Below are 20,156 nucleotides of genomic sequence, written 5' to 3'. Positions count from 1 at the left end.
TCCCACCGCATTGTATATCACCTCGTGCCAATCTCCGTCCGCGCTGAACTTCCTTCAACATGTAACCGTCGCGATGTATCCTCCGTTCGACTACTTTGAGCATTATCGCGCTTGGTGAGCTTCTCGGACCCCCTATGCGCAGGCACCGCTAATATACCTGTACAGCGTGAACAAACAACGCAAGCGCGATGCTCGATTCGAATCGCTGCCTGTTACATACAATGGTCCCTTGACAGCACAACAAAGGTCGATACTCAACGCCCCCATCGGCTCGCTGGTCCAGGATGTCCAAGCCGGAAAGCTCTCCCCGATTCATATCCTGCGCACTTACGGCAAGACTGCGGCTGTTGCGCAAAAGCAGACCAACGCCGTTACCGAGCTCCTACTACCAGAAGCCGAATCATGGGCCAAGGATGGCGTCGATCTCAAGGGACCTCTGGCGGGCATTCCCGTCTCACTTAAGGACACCATCGTCGTCGGCGGATTCGATGCCTCGGTTGGCTATTCGGGCAAGGTCTTCAAGCCCCATGCCGAAGATGGCATTATGGTCAAACTTCTCAAGAGAGCTGGTGCTATCCCGCATGTCAAGACTGCCTGTCCAATCACTCTTCTCTCATTCGAGTCAGCCAACTCATTATGGGGTGTAGCAAAGAACCCCCACAATCAAAAATACTCGCCTGGTGGCAGCACAGGGGGTGAATCTGCCCTACTGGCCCTCAACGGCTCCCGCATAGGTGTTGGGTCAGACGTCGCTGGTTCTGTCAGGGCACCGGCAGCATGGGCTGGTTGCTACTCTATCCGCTGTAGTACTGGCCGTTGGCCGAAAGGTGGCATCGACACTTCTATGCCTGGTCAAGAAGGCATCCCATCCGTTTACTCACCCATGGCACGCACTCTCGACGATCTCGTCTACTTCACCGAATCCTTCATTGGCATGAAACCTTGGGAAGTCGACTATAGTGTCCATCCTATTCCCTGGCGCTCAGATGCGCTCGAGGCCGCTTCTTCAAAACCACTGCGGATCGGCTACATGACCACGGATGGTGTCGTTGACCCCTCGCCTGCCATCAAACGTGGCCTTGACATGACCGCTGCAGCTCTCCGCAAGGATGGCCACACCATTATCGAGCTGCCTTCTCAATCCGCGTTTCCTTCCACTGCGAGCCCCGCATATGGTCTGCAGGTCGCTTCCATGCTTCTCTGCGCTGATGGCGGCAAGACGTTCAAGCGCTTCTTCCGTACGGGCGAGTGGAACGACCCTGGTGCCGCGCAAATTTACTTCTACATGAGTCTTCCTCGACCCGTGAAGTACTTGTGGTATCTATGGACAAAGTATGCCAAAGGTGATAGCCTGTGGGCTAGCATTTTACGCTACTTTCACCCGCTGTCTGCCAACGAGCAGTGGAAGTGGGTGGCCAAGCGTGAGAAGTTCAGGGCGGATTGGTTCAGCTGGTGGGATAGGCCCGAGAACCAGTTCGACTTTATCCTGGCCCCTGCAAACGCGACACCGGCTCTGCCGCACGGCGCTATGAAGGATGCCGTCTCTAGCTGTGGCTATACCTTCCTCTGGAACCTGCTGGACTATTCAGCTGGCGTCATCCCCGTAACGCACGTCGATGCCGAGAAAGATGCTCTCTCCGCCGACTTCAAGCCCAAGAATGGCGTGGAAAGGGGTGCCTACAAGCACTACGATTCCAAGAAGATGGAGGGTCTGCCTTGCGCTGTGCAAGTCATTGGCAGGAGGTTGACGGAAGAGAAGACGTTGGGCTGCATGCAAGTGGTGGAAGAAGCGCTCGGAAAGGATGGCGTTGTGTACGAGCAGTTGGACATTGAGAAATTTATGTAAGGTATATGCAGGACCTAATGTTGATAAGTCCGACATCCTCTTCAAACGTCCTGCATGTGGACCTCACGTCTGGCCATTGGGGCATATGAGATGGGGCAGGTAGCGAGGTGAGAAAGAAAGTCATGGTGAGCGTTATCACGGCGGAGATCGTAGTCGATGAACTTGTAGCAACGTGCCAACTCAGGGGGCAGTCTGAAGTCCGACAAAGGGAGGGTTGGGTTGCATTCTTGTCGTGTCTTGCATCGCTGCCTATCAGTGGCGGCTATCTATAGGGATCTGAGACTTGGCGGTTAGTGGTATGGATCACGGGATGGTGGATGGGTGTGATCTGATGTCCCACGGTGGTGTGGAGGGTTCCAAAGTATTGTCGAAGCGCACGAGGACTGCTGCAACGTCGACGACGACGACGACGACGGGAGATCCACAAAGCCAAACCCGGATTCTCGTCGGGTTGGGTCGCTGGCCGGATGGGTTGCATTTGCAGTGCACTCCATCTGACACACTTGTTTCGCGACAGATGGTAGATGCCGTGCGTGCGCTCTCTGACCACCCTTGGGGGCACTGAGTATAGTTTCGTAGTCTTGAGTGATCGTGCTCGTTTGGGTCAAGCAGATACGAGGATTCTTTCTCAGAGCTTTGAGACCTTGTGAGCGCTTTTCCACAGGGGGGCGCTTGTGTATCTGGGGGCCATGGATGAGGTTTATGTCAACTTACTTGCTCGCTTGCTCGTGATGGTTGCCCACTGCGGCCACGAACCCGAGACAGATGGCAGGCGGCCTTCTTTGCTGTGGCGACATCCTCATGCGGTCGCAGTATACTGTTGGAATACCCGTAGAAGCTCTGCTCGAGGGAGCGTTAGTGGGGGCGAGAGAGGGAACCTTCCATCCATCCATCCATCCATCAATCACGTAGGAGAATGGTTCACACGGTGGGCAATGGTACCCGGTCTTGACTATCAGTAATAGTAACAATACTGGAGCATAAGCACAGAGCGAAGCTTTTACCCTGACAGAGCTTGGTTGGCTCCATGGAATTCATCTCCGAGCTTCGGCGATCATGGCGCTACTCTGGTAATGCTACCGAGGTGAGACAACGCTGAAGAAAGGTCATGAGGCAATACAATAACGGTCATGCAGGAGCATGGAGCGATTGGATGGGCCAGAAATAGCTGCAAGGCTGATGACTGGATGTTTCTCGCCAACAAGATTAAAGATTCACCCGACTGCCGGGCGGCAACGATGACTGGTCACTGGTAGGGTAGCAGCTGGGATGCCAAAAGGTCGCGAGGAAAAAAAGGCCTCGCGGAGTACGCGGGCTCATAGGTGCGTCAAGCCTTGGGCTGCGCAAGCCAGAGCCTCAGTGCTGGGCTCGGGTCTCAGCTGGTGGGACTTTGGGAAGGCGTGCACACTAGCACCGTACCAAGTACAGAGTACCAGAAGGAGGGGGGTACCATCTGCTTAATGGCGCAATGGCCTTGTGGCTGAAAAGCAGCGGCGTGGACTAAAATAAGGCAGGTCTCCTGAGTCATCAGCGAATCGGAGGTTAGAAGTATGGGATGCAGCGAATGAGGACTCGCCTGACAATGAGCTTGTTGGGAATAAGCCGCCAAGCCCGTGGCAAGGACTTTCCCTTTGAGGACTAGCATCGACGACGTCAGGTGATGGCGTGGATGGCGTGGATGGCTGACTTTTTGTCGAGGCGCAGCCCCTCCATCTTCGACACCCCTGCTCAGTCCACCTCGTAATTGATGTGTGAGCAATGCTACCACACCGGCTTCTGAGCCACCACCATGAGGGCTACTGTGGTATTCGTGTCTTTGTGTCTCATGGTACATCACCAGGTAAGCAATGCTCGTGTCTGACTATAAAGCACACGAGTCCTCTTCGTCCAGGTAAGATCGGCATCAACCAGCAACACACAATACAGCAACACATTCCATAAACAAGCTACTCTCGCTTTTTGTCCTTTCGTTAATATTTCCTTGACACATTCGCTGAACCCTACATCAACGACCTTTCGCTCTTACTCAACTTTCAGCTTTCAGACCATCGCTCCACCCAATTAAATATCAGACTCACTAATCTTCCGCCAATCACAATGCACGCCTCTATGAGCCTCGTCCTCGCCGCCCTTGCTGGCTCTGCTTTTGCTCGCCCCATGTTTGACATGCCGCAGAATGGCACGACCACCACTACCACCTCCGCTTCTAGCTCTTCTGCTATCACCACAGTGAGCTCTTCCAGCACGAGCGGCCACCCCACCTCCTCCAGCTCGAGCAGCTCTCTGTCAACCAGCAGTTCTGGCTCTAGCTCCAGCTCCTCGGTGATCAAGACTTCCACTTCCAGCTCCTCCGTTACCGAGACTTCCTCCTCTTCCACTCCCTATCCTACCACCACCACGCATCATCACAATGGTACCACAACCACCGCTCAGCCTACCACCTACACAACCACCGAGACTGTCACCATCACTACCTTCGTGCCCACCTCTTCTCCTGTGGCCACTCAGCATGGTACTACTTACTACACTACCTGGTTGTCGACTCACATCTACACCACGACCTCGTGCTACCCAGTTCCTACCTACAATCCCGTTCAACCCACGCCCGCTCCTCCCGTCATCACCAGCAAGCCTGCTCCTCCCGCACCTGCGCCATCGTGTCCTGCTGAGACTACGGTGACCGAGTACGTCTATCCCAACAACGGCTGGGTCTACTATCCTCCTGGCCAGTGCAACCACTGCCAGACTGTGACCTACACTGATATTACCGGTATCATCGTCACAATTGCTATCCCAGACCAGCCAGTCAAGCCCACTACTACGCCGTACATCACTAGCACCACGACCTCCAGCGCTATCATCACCAGCACGACTAGCAAGCCCCACCACAATACCACCAGCACTAGCGTGAGCTCCTCGGCCACTTCCACCAGCTCTTCTTCCTCCGTGACCAAGACCTCCACCAGCAGCAGCTCTACCCACGTGCCCACCTCTACTTCTTCCAGCTCCAGCCACACTGCTACCTCAACCTCTGCTTCCTCAAGCCCCAGCTCGAGCGCCAGCACCAGCACCGCTAGCTCCACCTCCACCGTGAGCCCAACCACCAGCTCCTCCAGCACTGTCCATCCTTCCTCCACCACCATCATCATCGACTCCACCACCACTCCCGTCGTCACTCCGACCCCCACCATCATCATTGACCCAGTCACCACCCCAGTCGTCACTCCCGTGAGCACCGTCCTCTAAACGGCAGGCCCGCAGCCATCATCGACCGGCATTTCACACATGCACAACGACTTTCCTTGAAGCAACAGCAAATACAACGAGCATAATCACAGCATAGCGCGGCATCGTTTTTTAGGGGGACATAGCATAGCATAGCATGGGCATGGGCATAGCATAGCGATCGGTTTACTTGGGCCATTGGGCACACAGCATAGCGACGGATCACACTCACACTCACGACGAGACCAATAGATAATAAAAAGGATACACACGAGTGATTGTGAGAAATTGAGCCTAATAGAGGAGAAGATACACAGAAGCATACATACAAAAAGCATTTATCATCACAATTTTCTACTCGTTCCTGTCCCATCTCACCCACAGCAACCACGAAATATACTCACATACGGAAAAATTCTCAATTCGTCCCTTTTCCATCTCCCTCCCTCTCCTCCCTTCATCTCGTTTCGTTTCGTTTCGTCTCCTGGATGTGCAACGGGAAAATGGCTCCTTTTCTCTCATTCTCCGCCACTGCAAAGCGAGACAAAGCACTGCAGAAGGCCCCTAGGGGCCTTCTGCCTCTACCGCACGCCAACTCCGATGTCATAACCACGTGAACATCACACAACCTCGTCTGCCTGTCTGCCCTACCCACGTCGCGATAGTACACGCGGCTCTCGGTAAACAGTAGTGCAGTCGTCAAAAGCAGGATGAGATTGTATACGTGCTCAAGGCGTGCCGCATAATTCGTATCATCGCGTGGCGTGGCGTGGCGTGGCTTGGTATAGCATTGCGTGGCCTGAGCATGAAGAGTGAGCGCAGGGGTGAGTCACGTCGAGACCCCAAGGGCCAGCGCTGATTGGTGCCGTCTCAGGCAACACATAGTCTGGATCGCTGCAGTGAGAAAGGTACAAAGAAGCGTTGCGCCACGCAAGAAGTACGGGCTGGGGGATATGATTGGCGATAGAGTGGCGTCAGGCGGCAGGCATCAGGCGGCGAAGGTCTCAGTATACTGGTTCGTTGCGCGGTCGCTGAGAAAATAGTGTGCTTATGGGTGCGGCTGCAATGGCTATGGATGCCAAGGCTTTTACTGCCTGAGGCCTTCCGACGGGCACTCGATGGAGGACATGTGGGCCACGCTGAAGAGCTACTCGATACAGTGCAAAGCGCTGCTCACTGGGGCTTTGCCGAGAAGCGCGGGAGAAGCCCTGTACAACGTTACAGGAGAATCATCATCTGTTCGTTCATATGCACGTCCGTTCCACGTCCGTTCCCGCGGTCTAACCAACACAGCTATCTCACAGCCACGGCATCGGCTGCGCATTCCTCCTATACAAGTTCTGCTTCCCCGGCCGCCACCTCTGCGCTCTCTTTCTCCGCTTACTCTTCTCCTTCTTATCCTGATCCCGCCTCACCAACCGGCTCGGAGGGTTGCTTCTAGGCCCCGTATTCGCGCTTGTCCCATTCTCGTAGACCGGCAACGCCGTGTCCACATCGTAGACGACATCGTCATCCTCTCCCACCACTTCCAGCTGCACGGTACTGTTGCCTTCCTTGAAGTCACTCGTCACCGTCCCCTTGGTCAAATAACCCGCCGTTATGTTGACTTTTCCTGTCTCGATGTCCAAACCATTGACCACACGCCCGAACATCTCCAGCGCAGCCAGGGGCTTGTAGAACGGCACTTCGTGGCCAGATTCATAAATGCGCACGAAAGCGAATCTCCCTGCCTGCTTGACTTGGCCGTGAACTTTGCCGTCGGACGTGGAGATGTTGGTGAAGCCTGCGTCCTCGAAGCCGGCGGCGCCGACGTTCTCGGCGATGACTTGCCCGCCGATCCAGTTGCATACGTAGTCCGCGTCGCCGTAGTAGTGGATCATGGTCACATTGGCGTCGTAGATGCGCTTGGTGGCTGCGACGGTGCCGAGTTCGCGGTCGTCGTCGCCGGTGTTGGCGAAAGCCAAGCTCACGGCATTGTTGCTCTCGGTGAAATTGACGTAGGCACCGATGGCGGCTTGAACCTCTGGCGTGTTCAGGTAGTCCACGTAGTAAGTGGGTGGGAACGGGTCTGGGGTCAGATACCGGATGTCGTACTCATCGCGTCCGGTGACGAGATCGAAGATGTACTCGACGTTCTGGTAGCAGAAGGCGTCCGCGTAGGCACACACGCTATTCCAGCCGTTCTTGTTACAGTCGACGGTCATGTCGTAGCAGTTGCCGCGACCATACATGGCGTTGTACACAAGGGCGCTCATTGAGTCGTTGAATGGTGCGTAATCGTAGGAGTTTCCCGGGTTGACAGTGTAGTTATAGAATGCCTCGTATTGAATGAGAGGGTCGTACCAGCCGTTGCCGATGAGGACGGCGGCCAGTTTGATCTTTTGGGCGCCTTCGATTTCCTTCTCGTTCTGGTCGAGGAAGTAGTCGTTGAAGATTGGTGCATAGTGGCCTCCGTAGCTTTCAGTCGCAAAGAAGAACTCGTTTCGTGAGTACTGTGGGAACGCACCCATGAAACCTTGAATGGTCTTCCACATATTTGGCGCGGCAAGGTCGGTGGTGTTTGCAGTGAGGTCTTGATACGGAAGGGAGTAAGTGCCACAGTCCTGGTCTTCGGCATAGTCTGGGCAAGTGTTTTCTGGCAAGACCACAACGTAGCCGCCAGTCTCGTCGACGTACGCTGGAACCGCCTCGCTATACGAAAAGCCGACCTGAGTTGGCTGGTCGATGAAGAGCATATTGGAGACGTTGGACCATGAGTAAGGGTTATCTACCGGATCGCCGCTCGAATTGACCGTGCAGGGGCCGAGTTCTTGAAAGAGACCGATCATGGAGGAGGACCCGGGCCCGCTGTCACACCTATTAGTACAATATTGCCTGAAGGAGACTTGCCATACCCGTTGATCCATACAGTCCTGTCAATGGTCAGCATCGCCTTCTTTGTGCGGAGAAGAATACGTACAGCGGTGCCTCGCTGGCGTTTACATTTCTGGCTTCAAAGAACCACCAGAATATGTGTTGGTTCTCCTCAACATCGGCATAGCCCGAATAGCTTTTCACGTCTGGATTCATCTCGCAGATGCCCGCCGGTACCTCTTTGTACCGAACGGGAACACCGGCATTGCCCGTAGCATTGGTGAAGTTGGTGGGGGTTTCGACAAACTGCGCGGTAACCTGATGGCCAGCCAGAGCCAGCCAGAGCGTCAAACTCGCCTGGTAGGGATGCATTTTGGAAACGAGGACGGAAGCAACGCACGAAGGCTGCCCGGGGCCAGAAGAGGGCGGGTCCCCATGTTTTGTAGCTCCCAAGCAGCTCTACAACCTTGTGATGTACTCACCTACCTCGCTCATGGCCAGAACCGTGGGCTACCAAGCGGTAGTGGAAGCGCGTCCAACGTTATGACGCAGTCTTGTGCACGACGTTACAATCTGTTGCGATAGTCCTGCAACTAACTAGGTACCCTTACCCGGATAGGCAGCTGGGGTCCAGTAAAGACCCTGTGGCGATATGACCAAGCTTCCGAAGGAGCTCCAAGCTTCTTTAGGGACAGCTTTGATGGTGCTTGTGTGGCTCAAGACATTGCGCAACTGTCGATAAGGCGCAGCGACCGGCATTGGGATGAGCAAGGTTACGGACCAGGTCAGTCACACAGAGCCGCGTTGCTTTTGAGACGTTGTGTAACTTCGAGGCAGCATTTCTCTGCAGGACACTGCCTCGGCTTCCCCGGACCGGCGTCCTCCGGGTGCGATAGGTGGCCGTAAACCCCCACGACATCCTATCTATACGTAGCTCAGCAGGCTTAACTCCTCACCCCCAACTCGTCCACACCTGATATTCACGTCAATTCGCTGCCTGATGCCAAGGCCGTACCACCTTGCTCGCGGTCGAGCACGACTGACACTTGTGGCAAGCTCTCACACTGCTCCTATACTGATATGCTATTACTACTCACTGAGATCTCCACGCCTACCAAGAACTCCCCAAACGCGACGAACATGTGTATATCTGTACTCCATCCCGATATCGGGGTCCCCTGACAGTGCCCGGATAAGTCGGTATGTACCCGCGGGATCGGCCACCAATCCCCCGCCCCCGCACCCCCCGAGCCAGTACGCCTTACCGCAATTCTAAGCTCAGTCTTCGCGTGCCTCCAAAATTCTTTGCGCTTGTGCTTCGTCGATACACAAGCAATATAGAAGGCTATCCAATTGGAACTTGATGTCGGCCGTTCTGAAACCTATTAAATGGTTCTACCATGAGTTTGGTGTCTCTGCCATCCATGAGACCGGCCGCAATGCATACCTCATCATTTTCGCGCGAGCATGTCGCATGTTCGCCTACGGAACGAATTCCCTCATCTTGGGTACGTCGATTGATTCACTCCAGCATACATAGACACAGGTCTGACCACGATCGACAGCCATCTTCTTTTCGGCGCTCAAGTACAGCGATCACCAAATTGGCCTCTTCATGACATTAACCCTCGTCGGAGATGTATTGCTTGGCACGTTCCTCACGCTCATCGCCGACAAGGTTGGCAGGCGGAAAGTGCTCATCGGTGGCTCTTTCTTGATGGTACTGAGCGGCATCGTCTTTGCTCTGTTTGAAAACTTCTTCATTCTGTTGCTGGCTGCGGTTGTGGGTGTGATCAGTGTCACTGGCGGTGACTTCGGACCGTTTCGAAGCATTGAAGAGTCAGTGCTCTCCCAGCTCACAACCCCGAGCACGCGTGCGGATGTACTAGCATGGTACGTTACCATTTCTGCCATTGGATCCAGCCTGGGCAGTGAGGCTTCTGGCCGAATCATCCACTATCTCGAGAATCTTGATGGCTGGACGCCGGTCGCGACCTACCACACGCTCTTCTGGGTGTATGCGGTTATGGGTCTTGTGAATGCCATGTTCATGTTGCTCCTCACCGATGCGTGCGAGCTGGAAACTCAGGACACCAACTACGCCCAGGTCCCGCAAGACGAGAGCGAGATGACTGAACCTCAAATCCAGCCACTACCTCAACCCCCTGTTGAGCCCGCTACCTGGTTCGGCCGTGTCAAGTCCTCCCTCGCACAGATCTCGGCACCGACGCGCTCCATAATGTACAAGTTGTGGTTCCTCCTGGCGTTGGACAGCATCGCAGACGGCATGGTACCCTACTCGCTTACCAATTACTACATGGATGTCAAATTCTCGCCTGCGAAATCCACGCTCGGCGATGTGACATCCGCCTCATACTTTCTTGCCGCGATCGGCTCCACCTTCGCTGGTCCCATGGCCCGAAAGATTGGCCTCATCAACACAATGGTGTTCACTCATGTCCCGTCCTCTGCAGCGGTGCTTTTCTTTCCGGCGCCACCTTACTTCTGGCTTACAGCCCTCCTGCTGTTGGTGCGCGCAGGGCTGAACAACATGGACCAGGCCCCAAGGTCGGCGTTCATTGCTGCGGTCGTGAAGAGCGACGAAAGGACGGCCGTCATGGGCATCACCGCTACGATCCGCACATTGGCGGCCACAACGGGACCGACATTTACAGGCTTGCTGGCGGGCAAGAATAAGTTCTGGATCGCGTTCGTCGTGGCGGGCGTCTGTCGTCTGGCCTATGATTTCGGACTGTATGCGCTATTCATCAATGTGAAGCTGTACGAGCACGAAGCCAAACCCGAGGCCATGACGGAGCAGAATCGAGGACGGCCGAGCGCCGATATAGCCGATGATCTCGAGATGCAGAGTTTGGCGGATTCAGAGAGCAGTAGCGAGTGGATCGGAAGCAGCAAAATTGAAGGACAAGAAGCCATTGTAAAAAATGGACTGCAAGCGCCCAGTGCTGAGCAAGTGCGAAGTCGAAGTCCTCACCGGAGCCGGGACACTGAAAGCGGTCTATGAAGCCAAATGTGGAAGAGGATGATTACTACAGGACAGAGCAGTTGCCCAGCATGCTAATGCCTGAGCAGGCTCCGTATACCCCAGGCGCTCCCAGGTCTAAGCGGTAGATGCATCAAGTCGAGGTTTCAACTTGCGGTGCCCAATACATTGTCTCCCGCCAGCCCCCCTTTTGTGGCGCCGAGACGTTCTTCTCCTCTATCTATGCTGAACATCAGTCGTCATCAGATTCTTGCCGTCCGTAGCTGCACTCTACCTGGAGCTGGGTTTTGGTGAACGTGGAGTTTCAATGCAGTAATAACCATGAATGGTAAGGACGGGCCAGGCTCTCATTCGCGACGATGGTATCTGTCGATTTGGGGCTTCCTCGAGGATCAAGGATTTGTCCTGACTTATGATTTTCTGCTGGAGTTATGTTCCTCATGCCGATCAATCTTCGCCCGATAGGAAAGCGATTCACGGTGAAATCCATAATTTGGCGGACTTGTTTAGCACCAATTTAGCATATAGCTCTCGGGAGGACACCAGTGTTTTCCAATCGCAGCACAGCTGCGTGCTAACTGGAATAGCAGCATCAGCCCTTGGCTGTTGGTAGTGAGTCAGCTATATATATACCTAGGTACTCATCCCATCAGCAGATATACGTCCACTTGGCGGAAAACTCGACCCTTAGACAGCTCTCAGCCCCTGCCGTTCTTTGACCACCCCAAGAATGAACTTTTGCAGGCCTTTGTGGTTCGTCTGCACGGAGAGTTTCTCCAGAAAGCGATCGGCGAGCTCCGTTTCCAGTTGCTGCGTCTTTGTGAGATACAGAAGGGAGCAGGTAATGGGAAACATGGCGAACTGGGCGCCGAATACGCCAGCAGCAGGGTGGAACAGCACCCCCACAACGTCAGAAATCTGCTGACAGTGACCGTCCAGTGAAGATTTCGCGAGATGCTCACGGAATTGCAGCCCGGGGTCGCTGTCCGGTGACAGCGAGACCGCCATACGCATCATGTTGTTGGTTACCAGACACATGGTCCAGTAGAGCGTCAACAGATGTGCGGCCAAGACATCCTTGGTGGTCGGCTCCTGATCTCTGCGCGCTTCCAGGGCACTGAGCTCGTCATGCGGAAACTTCGTTTCTCGCCAAGTTCTGAGCTCCGTCATGATACAGCTATAGGTGGTGCGAATGCGATATGCAATGCTTCCACCAGAGTGCGCGTGCAGCGCCAAGGCATCAATGTCTTCGAAAAGGGTAGGGATTTTGACAAGGATGTCGATCAGATGATCCTTTGGACTCTTGGACATGTGTGACCACGGGATGCTGGTCCACATGGGATCGGACAGGAAGGTTCGCTTGTTGCTCAAACATGCCGCGATAGCCTGTCATTAGATTATCAGCTACTTCCACCATTCAAAGGTGGCTCGGGGTGTCTACCAGCTGCAGACGGCCGTCTACAAAAAGACGATGCGCTCGGCCGTCCGTATAGTGAATTGGACTGCGTCTTGTGATGATGGCAGTCTGCCCTAGGTGATGGCTGACCCAATTCTTCGGTTGCGAGTACGGTGAGTTGGGTTCGGTGTCCGGTCCACGTAACAGCTTGGTTGATCAATGTCATCACAATCAAGTATACGTTGACAGAGAACGTACCTCGTATGCACTCAATGCTCTCGAGGCGACAAGCGTTGCGTCTGAGTACCATGTGGAGGTATAGCTTAGACTATTTCGAACGTTGTCGAGGGCACTGGTGTACAACTTGAGGCTCTCATGAGCCATCCACGGTTTAGCATCGTTCTGACCAACCAATATCATGCATACCGCCAACAAAGCTTTTCTGACCGCATCGTTATTAGACGAAATGTCTCGTGCGACAGTTACCCAGCTTCCCCAGGACCCAATTGCCGGTGGCGACGCGCCTGGCAAGTAAATGTCCCAAAAAAGACCGAGGTACTGCTCTTCATAAGCCGCAAGATTTAACGAATGACGCAGCGTAACCTCGAAATCGCTGCGAGTGACGGCAACACCTGTGCTCGTCGCCGTCGTATTCACGAATACATGGACATCATACCCGATACATGCCAGGCCAGACTTTTTGCATCGGTCACAGATCGGACGTTCTAAGGTGCACTGGCGATCATTCCTTAGCATCCATTATGAGGTTTGCAATGACGAAGGAAAGCTCTCGTACTCTCTTCTTCCGCCTTCGACACGTGTGACAGCCCTTGGATCTACCAGATCCACCGACCATACTGGACAAGTTGAAGGCCTATCTCGCAAGGCAGGTATCGGTGCTGACGATACTGTTTCTTCGTAATAAGGTTGATGTCAGGGCGCAGAAATTTCTCAAAAGAGCAGGTCGAAGTGGACGAGGGCTGACTCCCGCAGATACGAGGTAGATCTTTGAAAGCCATTTGTAGGCTACTCCCGAAAGCTGGGGTTTCGCTCGCGATGCACAGTGGCCCCCATCGCGCGGCAGCGATGCAATGGCGACCACTAAGCTGGATTTGGCGAATTTCACCGCGATGACTTCAATACCAAGCATTCTGCTAGGCGCAACGCAACATGGAAGCGTCCGTCAAAGTCAGGATAGCTTCAAATCAGCCTTGCCGGCGATTACGTCGTCACGACCGGGACGTCTAAACACCATGACTGGAAACCGACAACCCTTCGAGCATCAACAATGCAAAAGGTCGTCAAAATCAAAATGATTGCAGGAATTTTTGTCGGAGGTCGCGAACATGTTACTCTGTGAATTCCTGATGCTCGGTCGCTGGTGGAGGTTCAAGAAGGACTCCAAACTCCACGACAACGAACGAAGACAGGTTGAAGTCGAAAGCCATGTCGATAGCAAAGGTACGAAATCTCGGGCGAGACGAGATCTCATCTTTGGTTCTCGATGGTGCGTAAGAACTCAACTGTTCCATGTAACTCTCCTTGCTGGCTAGCTGGGACATTCCTGTTGCGCTTGCGACCATTTTGCTGGCCATATTGCACTCGAGCCCCTGAAGTAGCAGAAATACGGAAGGATAAAGTCAAGTCACTAGTCCGGTCTACTCCGACTTGTTGTAGAAAGGAAGAAGAGAGGCGTCAGATGGATTGGGAAGCTCAGCAGTCTCGGGCGCCCAAGGAACACCCACTTGTCACCACGGCGGGACCCATCCCGTCTTGAGCTGCTCTTTATCAATAATGGTGGGACCTGTACCGCTCGGACATCGGCGGCTCTAGGCTTCTTCGCTGACCAGTCCAGTTAGGTCGAAAAGTCGCTTGAAATCTCCGAAGCCGGCAGCAGCGGCCTTCACCCGTTGCCGGTGTGATGAGGTTGGACATGCCCAGCTCGTGGTGCGATCCGAACAGACCATAGCGTTGCCCGACGGTCCAGCCTCATCCACACAGAGCTCGTCGAACGAGAGAAGCTCGGCAGCGGAGGTGGTGAGGAAGTCGACATCGGTAAGAGCCTTCATCAACTAAGCGCACCGGTCAGGCTTTGCCGATGCTTGCCCTAATCTCCAGGCTACAAGCGACCCGAGGCTTTTGTCAGTGGTGGCATTGACACATGTCATCCTTCACGCTGCAAGGAGCGTATACCTCTACATCAAAAACGAAAGAATGTCAAGACTGGTGTTGATATCGATGTGCTGTACTACCTATTGATACATGATCTTGTGCATGACTATTTTCCCCCCACTCCCTTGTCTCTTTCTGCCTATGCCCATTCATGTCTCCTCGCACCCTTTGGCGTGATCGGCACGTCCGTTTGCGTCACGGTTGTAGTGACGTTCTTCTGAATCACCCCAAGCGCAATAGGTTTGTTCTCGAGGACAAGGCCACGCTGACTCAGGGAGCCGTCCGAGTCATCGACTTGATCATGAGAGTCCAATCGTTCCGTGGCGCGCAAATTGTTGAACCCCTTTGAGGAGAAGGAGCGATGTTTGCTGCCAGTCGGACCGGTGTTGTTGCCGTAGCCATATTTCGCGGTCAGCCCCTTAAAATACGTGTTGTCGAGGATGGTCTTGAAAAGTGGCTTGAGCGAAGGGAAGCTTCCGGCGATGATGCCCGTGTTGAACTCCGCGACGAACCAGATACAGAGATCTCTGCTGTCCCAGAGGAAGTCGCCGGTCTTGCCGTAGTTCTCGATGGTAGGAATCCGCAGGATGCCAGCCAGGCAAACGAAAAGACCCAGCGACAACATGAGCATGACGGCGCCCTTTGTTCTTTTGTTCATTTGGAGTCCCCACAAGATGGGAACTGGAATCACCACGGCAAACACAAAGTCTGTTGCGATGTTGAGTGCAGCGTGGGTAAAAGCCAGACCCTGCAGTGTCTCCTGGTCCCAGCATTTGCGCGGAATCGAACCGTCCCATTGCATGGCGACTTGCTCGCATTGGGTGAAGAGAGTCTGTGAGTGTTAGCATATGCGCCATCGAGGTGCTGGAGCGGCTCTTACTGTCATTGTGCCGATGGTATAGCAGACCATAAAGATCATGATGCCAATGATGGGAAACCTCCACCTTTTCTTTGTCGCAATTCTCAGTAACGCGCATCCAACTGAGAGCTTTACGATACAGACACCCGCCTGAAGCAGCGGCTGACTGATGAAGTTCAGCTTCATCCCCTTTATAAATATGTCTGGTTCGACATCACCAATACTAGCACCGTGTCAGCTTTTGACGCTTCAAGACATAGGAAGTCCGCGATACTTACTGCTGGCCCGCTCCATACTTCACTGAGAGAGCGATCACGGTGGTCGTAGCGATACTCTTCCAGTAATTAGCCGTGTTTTTCCTTTTGGTCGATGTAAACACTTACGACCGACATAGCCAGGGCCATGAAATAGTCATCAAAGCCCATGTTTTTCACCACGAAACCCCGGACGTAGAACCGGGCCAACACCGTCACAAAGGCAAGGCATGTTGTCGACAGTGTTGCTCCGAGGATATGAGGTCCAGCGTTCTCATCTGGATTGGAAGGAAGTGGTGGAAGGTCTGCTGGAGTGGCCATGGTTGCTCGTTAATCAGTGATCTGCATAGGCCAGTCCGTGCACGAGTTGCTGATCTGCAGAAAAAAAGACCTGGAGAAAGAAGCATAGACCTCTTATGATAGAGGTCCTCAGGGTAAGCTCTATTCAAGCGAGTGCAACGTCCTGAGACATGCTATGTTCGCAAACAGAGGTATCTCGACAAGCGAGGGTTGCTGTCCGCAGGGAACCATGGTTGTACCTCATGCAACTTGATGGGCCTATCCCGTACATGACATGTCGCCGATGGCTAGGCATGACGCGAGGGCCTGTCAGTCACTTTTGAGTAAGGGCAGGCCTTTTCATCTGTCTGCAGTGCTTTCCGGATCCTTCTCCGACTGGTTCTGTCGTGGTAGCGGATGATTAGTGCACGAGCGAAGCTATTCCACGGCCGCGGGGCCGGGACGACAGACTGATGAGTCCACGTCGGCAACAGAGTTTCACTAGCATGGGTGTTAGCTACTCACAAACACTTGTTACTTCACTTGGCATCTTTCGCCGAGATAGCCAGAGTCCGGGACTTAGATAATGCAGTGCTGCTACGGCATGCGTCTCGCATAGCATAGAAAGGCAGATTGCAGTGGTGTGTTCTCGAACGGTACATGATACTAGCACTACGAAACACGAAGCAATACATTCTGGAATTTGGAAGAATTTGGAAGCTCACAACGGACGACTCTCGTCGCCTTCGCTTGTTGACCACGTTCCTGAGCATGATAAAGTCTATTTCGACATGCCAACCCGCTAGATAAGTGCTGACCCCAGTTCTGTCTCGCTAAGCCGGCCATTTCCACAGCCAAGAGCATTTCGGCATCGTGCGGCTGGAACCGAAGTCCCCCTCATTACCCCTGACACGTCAAAGATTGTCCCTGCCAGACATTCTTCGATATCGATACGAAGTACCGCCATACTAGATCCTCGTTGCTGTGACTGTCTGCGTGAGTTTCGAATATGCTTTGAACTAAGATGCAGCCATTCCCACAAAGTCCCAAAGCAAGGCTCGTCCCGCGCGCCACAGTATATCTCTCCTGCAGTTAGGGCCAAGAAGTAATAACGCTACTGCATGGTGTTGATCTCTGTGCGACATGGAAGCGAACTACCCAAGTATTGCGGGCTTTACCCTCCACGGACAGCCTGGGACTATGAATATATCGCGTACAAATCTAGACCGAACACTAGTGTTCAGACAATCCCGCCCAGCGTGAAGAGCGAGCCGTCGCTTACGGAACGTACGAACACCGATCAGCAGTGCCACGTTGAGACCCTGGGACTTGCCTAGTGCCCCCCTTCAGCCTCGCATACTGCTTAGTGTCTGTATATCCAATTATATTCAGGGACTAAACCTAGTAACCGAGCTCAATAGATTGACTAGTTTCGAAGCTCCCCTTCGGCAAATAGATTGCGACCAATCTGCTTTCTGCGGTGTCCTGCTGGCCCATGCCTCTTCGTGATCAGCTATATTGCGGCGATTCTCGCAACAGCAAAAAGGTTGCAACTCCTGCATATCAAGACCACATTCTTTTCCTCTAAAGTTCTGCCCACCGTTTCAGCCACAATGAAGATCTCTACCGTTGTTGTTAGTGCTCTATTGGCGGTGCAGGCATCATGCGCCGCCACACCTCGTAACGATGACTACAGCCAGCTACAAGCTCTGGTCGAGCAGGCAGCAGAAGTCGCCAAGGAGGAACTGGCGGCGGCTGACTCGAGCAGCGATGTGAAGCGTGCACCACCACCACCGGGAGGCGGACCGGGCCATTGTACTCTTGACAAGCTGTCGATCAGGAGGGAGTGGTGAGTTACCCGAAACCTTCACAACGCTTGTCGACGCCTAACAGCTCATCAGGAGTACCCTATCAAAGAAGGACCGGAAGGCCTACACGGATGCTTGCAGATGCCTGGCTGCTAAGCCCCCCCAAACCCCCGCATCTTTCGCCGCTGGTGCCAAGTCAAGATGGGATGTCAGTGCCGTTCCTCCTAAGCTCACAAACAAGGCAGCATCACTGACTTGATCAGGACTTCACTGCAACGCACATCTCACAGACGCCATTCATCCATTTCACGGGCAACTTCCTATCATGGCATCGATGGTTCGTATATCAGATGGAACAGGCTCTGCGCAATGAGTGCGGCTACAAAGGTCCCATGCCATACTGGGGTAAGTTTGCCACGTCCTCATTCAGCAAACATCCACTGACCTGCTCCTAGACTGGGCTCAGACCGCTCAGACCGGTCTACTGAAGCACGCTCTGTTCGACGGGTCAGAGTACTCGATGAGTGGTGACGGGGCCAAGGTCGAGCAGTCGGGTGATATCATTGTGGAACAGCCAACCCTACCTACCCTCATCTTACCAACGGCCAACGGCGGTGGCTGCATCAAATCAGGCCCGTTCAAGGACTGGAAGGTGAACATGGGACCTCAGCAGCTTTCCATCCCTGGAGGAGGTGTCGTCGGTGCCCCGTCGGGCAACCCTCTTGACTACAACCCTCGCTGCCTCAAACGTGACTTGACCGACTACATCAACAGGCGTTTCGCCAACGCGACCTCGGTCATCAAGACCCTCAGCGAAAAGACCATCGGAAACTTCCAGGCTAGAATGCAAGGCAACCTCGACATGGTAAATGGCGACATTGGCATTCACGGCGGCCCTCACTACACCCTGGGCGGCGACCCGGGCCGCGATGTCGGTGTCTCTCCATCGGACCCGATGTTCTTCCTGCACCACGGCGGCGTCGACCGCGCATGGTGGATCTGGCAGATGCTCGACCCCAAGAACAGAGTCTACGGCAACAACGCCATCAACGGCACCGGCACCTTCTTGAACCTGCCACCCAGCCCCGAGCAGACTCTCGACGACACCATCGAGCTGCAACACGTGACCAACGAGGTCATCACGATCAGAGACCTGATGTCCACAACTGCCGGACCGTTCTGCTACATCTACCTTTAGTTTCCCCATCTAGAATTTGTCTTGCATTTGCATCTTCTTTCGTTTCGAGCCAGTTCTTTTTGGCCATTCATGGGCGTTCGGGTCTCACATACACACATAGGGGCAGGAAGGGCCAAAACTTCTTTAGACACAAGCAACTTCAAACGAGAGTCCACACATAGTAATGATAATAGACGAGAAGAGACATCCCTGTGTTGTTTCACAGGTTTTTCCAACGAGTATCAATGCTTTCAAGTCATCATTCACGCGGGAGTTCGCAGATTGCAGGACACACTTTCGGTCCCTTTGAAGGTGGCGTGATTCCTCTCTCCATTGCGGGCGTGAATCCATGCAGGTCACACAGTTTGGGTACGGCAAAGGCGTTTCAGACGGTCGAAGGAATGACAGGCAGGGACATTGTACCGGCATGCCCCCAGCATGCTTCTCGATCTTTCTGGAACTTGACCTAGATTCCTCCGCTCGTTTCAAAGCTCTGGGGTACTCCTTGATGGGTTTGAATCAAGGTGTTGAACGACGTAAATTGTCCTGGTCAATCATCTGACAGGCGAAGATGGGTCATCAGCAAGCCAGCTGGTGGGGCGTGTCCCTGTCTTGGTCTTGGAACACCAAGAGTAACCCAGCAGCATTAGGGTCTGATGCCGAAATACCCGAAGACCGTGGACTATGCCGAGACATTGTTGCGAGCGATGTCGATAAGCTTGCTGTAGTGATCGACAAACGCTAATAGACGGGCAATCTTTGACAGATTCCGTCTTGGAGGTGCATCTGCAGCCAAGGGTCTTCTTTCTCTTGATCATGCGTAGTGTCCGGAAGCACACCTTCTACTCCGTGGTATCTCCGGTGCGCCAGGAACAAGCGGAAGTCTCCCAGGGCTCGAAACGACGCTAGATGGCGGCGTTCCTGGCCCGCGGGTGCGCGATAACACGGAGTTCCATCAAATCGCAACACATGTGGAGACGTGGGGCGCATGAGGACCTGGGGTCTCTCATGGTTCGAAAGGTCTGGAATGTATCAGACGAGTAGGAGAGACCAGGTGAAGGCTAGTCTGGCAGTGTTCCACCACAAACACTGGGGATGCTGGCGGACAAACCCTTGCCCTCGCTGTCGATACTCTGGCCTGGTGTATGACTTGTTCTGAGGCTAAAGAGTCTCCAACAGGATTGTTCGCCGCTGTTGGGGGCGGTGCTCAGGCAGCTTCCTCGCCCTCGGACTCAGCAAGCGTGTTGGGAACTTCTTCCCACTGACAAATTCCTTCGAAATCG

General features: G+C 53.9%; 7 protein-coding genes across 7 annotated transcripts; 4 read left to right on the top strand and 3 right to left on the bottom strand.

Annotated features, from left to right (window-relative positions):
* Positions 1-73: 73 nt before the first annotated feature.
* Positions 74-1,846, top strand: HMPREF1541_07333 (uncharacterized protein; the record flags this gene model as incomplete). The annotated part of the gene is made up of 2 exons (XM_008721657.1): positions 74-114; positions 166-1,846. 2 exons carry the CDS (start codon positions 74-76, stop codon positions 1,844-1,846), a joined length of 1,722 nt encoding a protein of 573 aa, XP_008719879.1.
* Positions 1,847-3,943: 2,097 nt separating this feature from the next.
* HMPREF1541_07332 (uncharacterized protein) lies at positions 3,944-5,092 on the top strand (the record flags this gene model as incomplete). Its single annotated transcript, XM_008721656.1, has 1 exon — positions 3,944-5,092. The coding sequence occupies one exon, from the start codon at positions 3,944-3,946 to the stop codon at positions 5,090-5,092; it is 1,149 nt and encodes a 382-aa protein (XP_008719878.1).
* Positions 5,093-6,369: 1,277 nt separating this feature from the next.
* HMPREF1541_07331 (uncharacterized protein) lies at positions 6,370-8,296 on the bottom strand (the record flags this gene model as incomplete). The annotated part of the gene is made up of 3 exons (XM_008721655.1): positions 6,370-7,918; positions 7,966-7,983; positions 8,031-8,296. The coding sequence occupies 3 exons, from the start codon at positions 8,294-8,296 to the stop codon at positions 6,370-6,372; spliced, it is 1,833 nt and encodes a 610-aa protein (XP_008719877.1).
* A 991-nt stretch (positions 8,297-9,287) lies between these two features.
* Positions 9,288-10,949, top strand: HMPREF1541_07330 (uncharacterized protein; the record flags this gene model as incomplete). Its single annotated transcript, XM_008721654.1, has 2 exons — positions 9,288-9,432; positions 9,490-10,949. The coding sequence occupies 2 exons, from the start codon at positions 9,288-9,290 to the stop codon at positions 10,947-10,949; spliced, it is 1,605 nt and encodes a 534-aa protein (XP_008719876.1).
* Positions 10,950-11,615: 666 nt separating this feature from the next.
* On the bottom strand, positions 11,616-13,180 carry HMPREF1541_07329 (uncharacterized protein; the record flags this gene model as incomplete). Its single annotated transcript, XM_008721653.1, has 4 exons — positions 11,616-12,314; positions 12,370-12,531; positions 12,583-13,059; positions 13,121-13,180. 4 exons carry the CDS (start codon positions 13,178-13,180, stop codon positions 11,616-11,618), a joined length of 1,398 nt encoding a protein of 465 aa, XP_008719875.1.
* A 1,455-nt stretch (positions 13,181-14,635) lies between these two features.
* On the bottom strand, positions 14,636-15,930 carry HMPREF1541_07328 (uncharacterized protein; the record flags this gene model as incomplete). The annotated part of the gene is made up of 4 exons (XM_008721652.1): positions 14,636-15,328; positions 15,377-15,578; positions 15,634-15,689; positions 15,739-15,930. The coding sequence occupies 4 exons, from the start codon at positions 15,928-15,930 to the stop codon at positions 14,636-14,638; spliced, it is 1,143 nt and encodes a 380-aa protein (XP_008719874.1).
* A 1,571-nt stretch (positions 15,931-17,501) lies between these two features.
* Positions 17,502-18,894, top strand: HMPREF1541_07327 (uncharacterized protein; the record flags this gene model as incomplete). Its single annotated transcript, XM_008721651.1, has 4 exons — positions 17,502-17,737; positions 17,790-17,904; positions 17,960-18,101; positions 18,152-18,894. 4 exons carry the CDS (start codon positions 17,502-17,504, stop codon positions 18,892-18,894), a joined length of 1,236 nt encoding a protein of 411 aa, XP_008719873.1.
* Between the last annotated feature and the right edge of the window lie 1,262 nt (positions 18,895-20,156).

This window comes from Cyphellophora europaea (assembly GCF_000365145.1).
Source record: "Cyphellophora europaea CBS 101466 unplaced genomic scaffold supercont1.7, whole genome shotgun sequence".
NCBI classification, from domain to species: Eukaryota; Fungi; Ascomycota; class Eurotiomycetes; order Chaetothyriales; family Cyphellophoraceae; genus Cyphellophora; species Cyphellophora europaea.
Note: the sequence above shows the minus strand (reverse complement) of the source record. Positions and strands in the feature narration are given on the sequence as shown.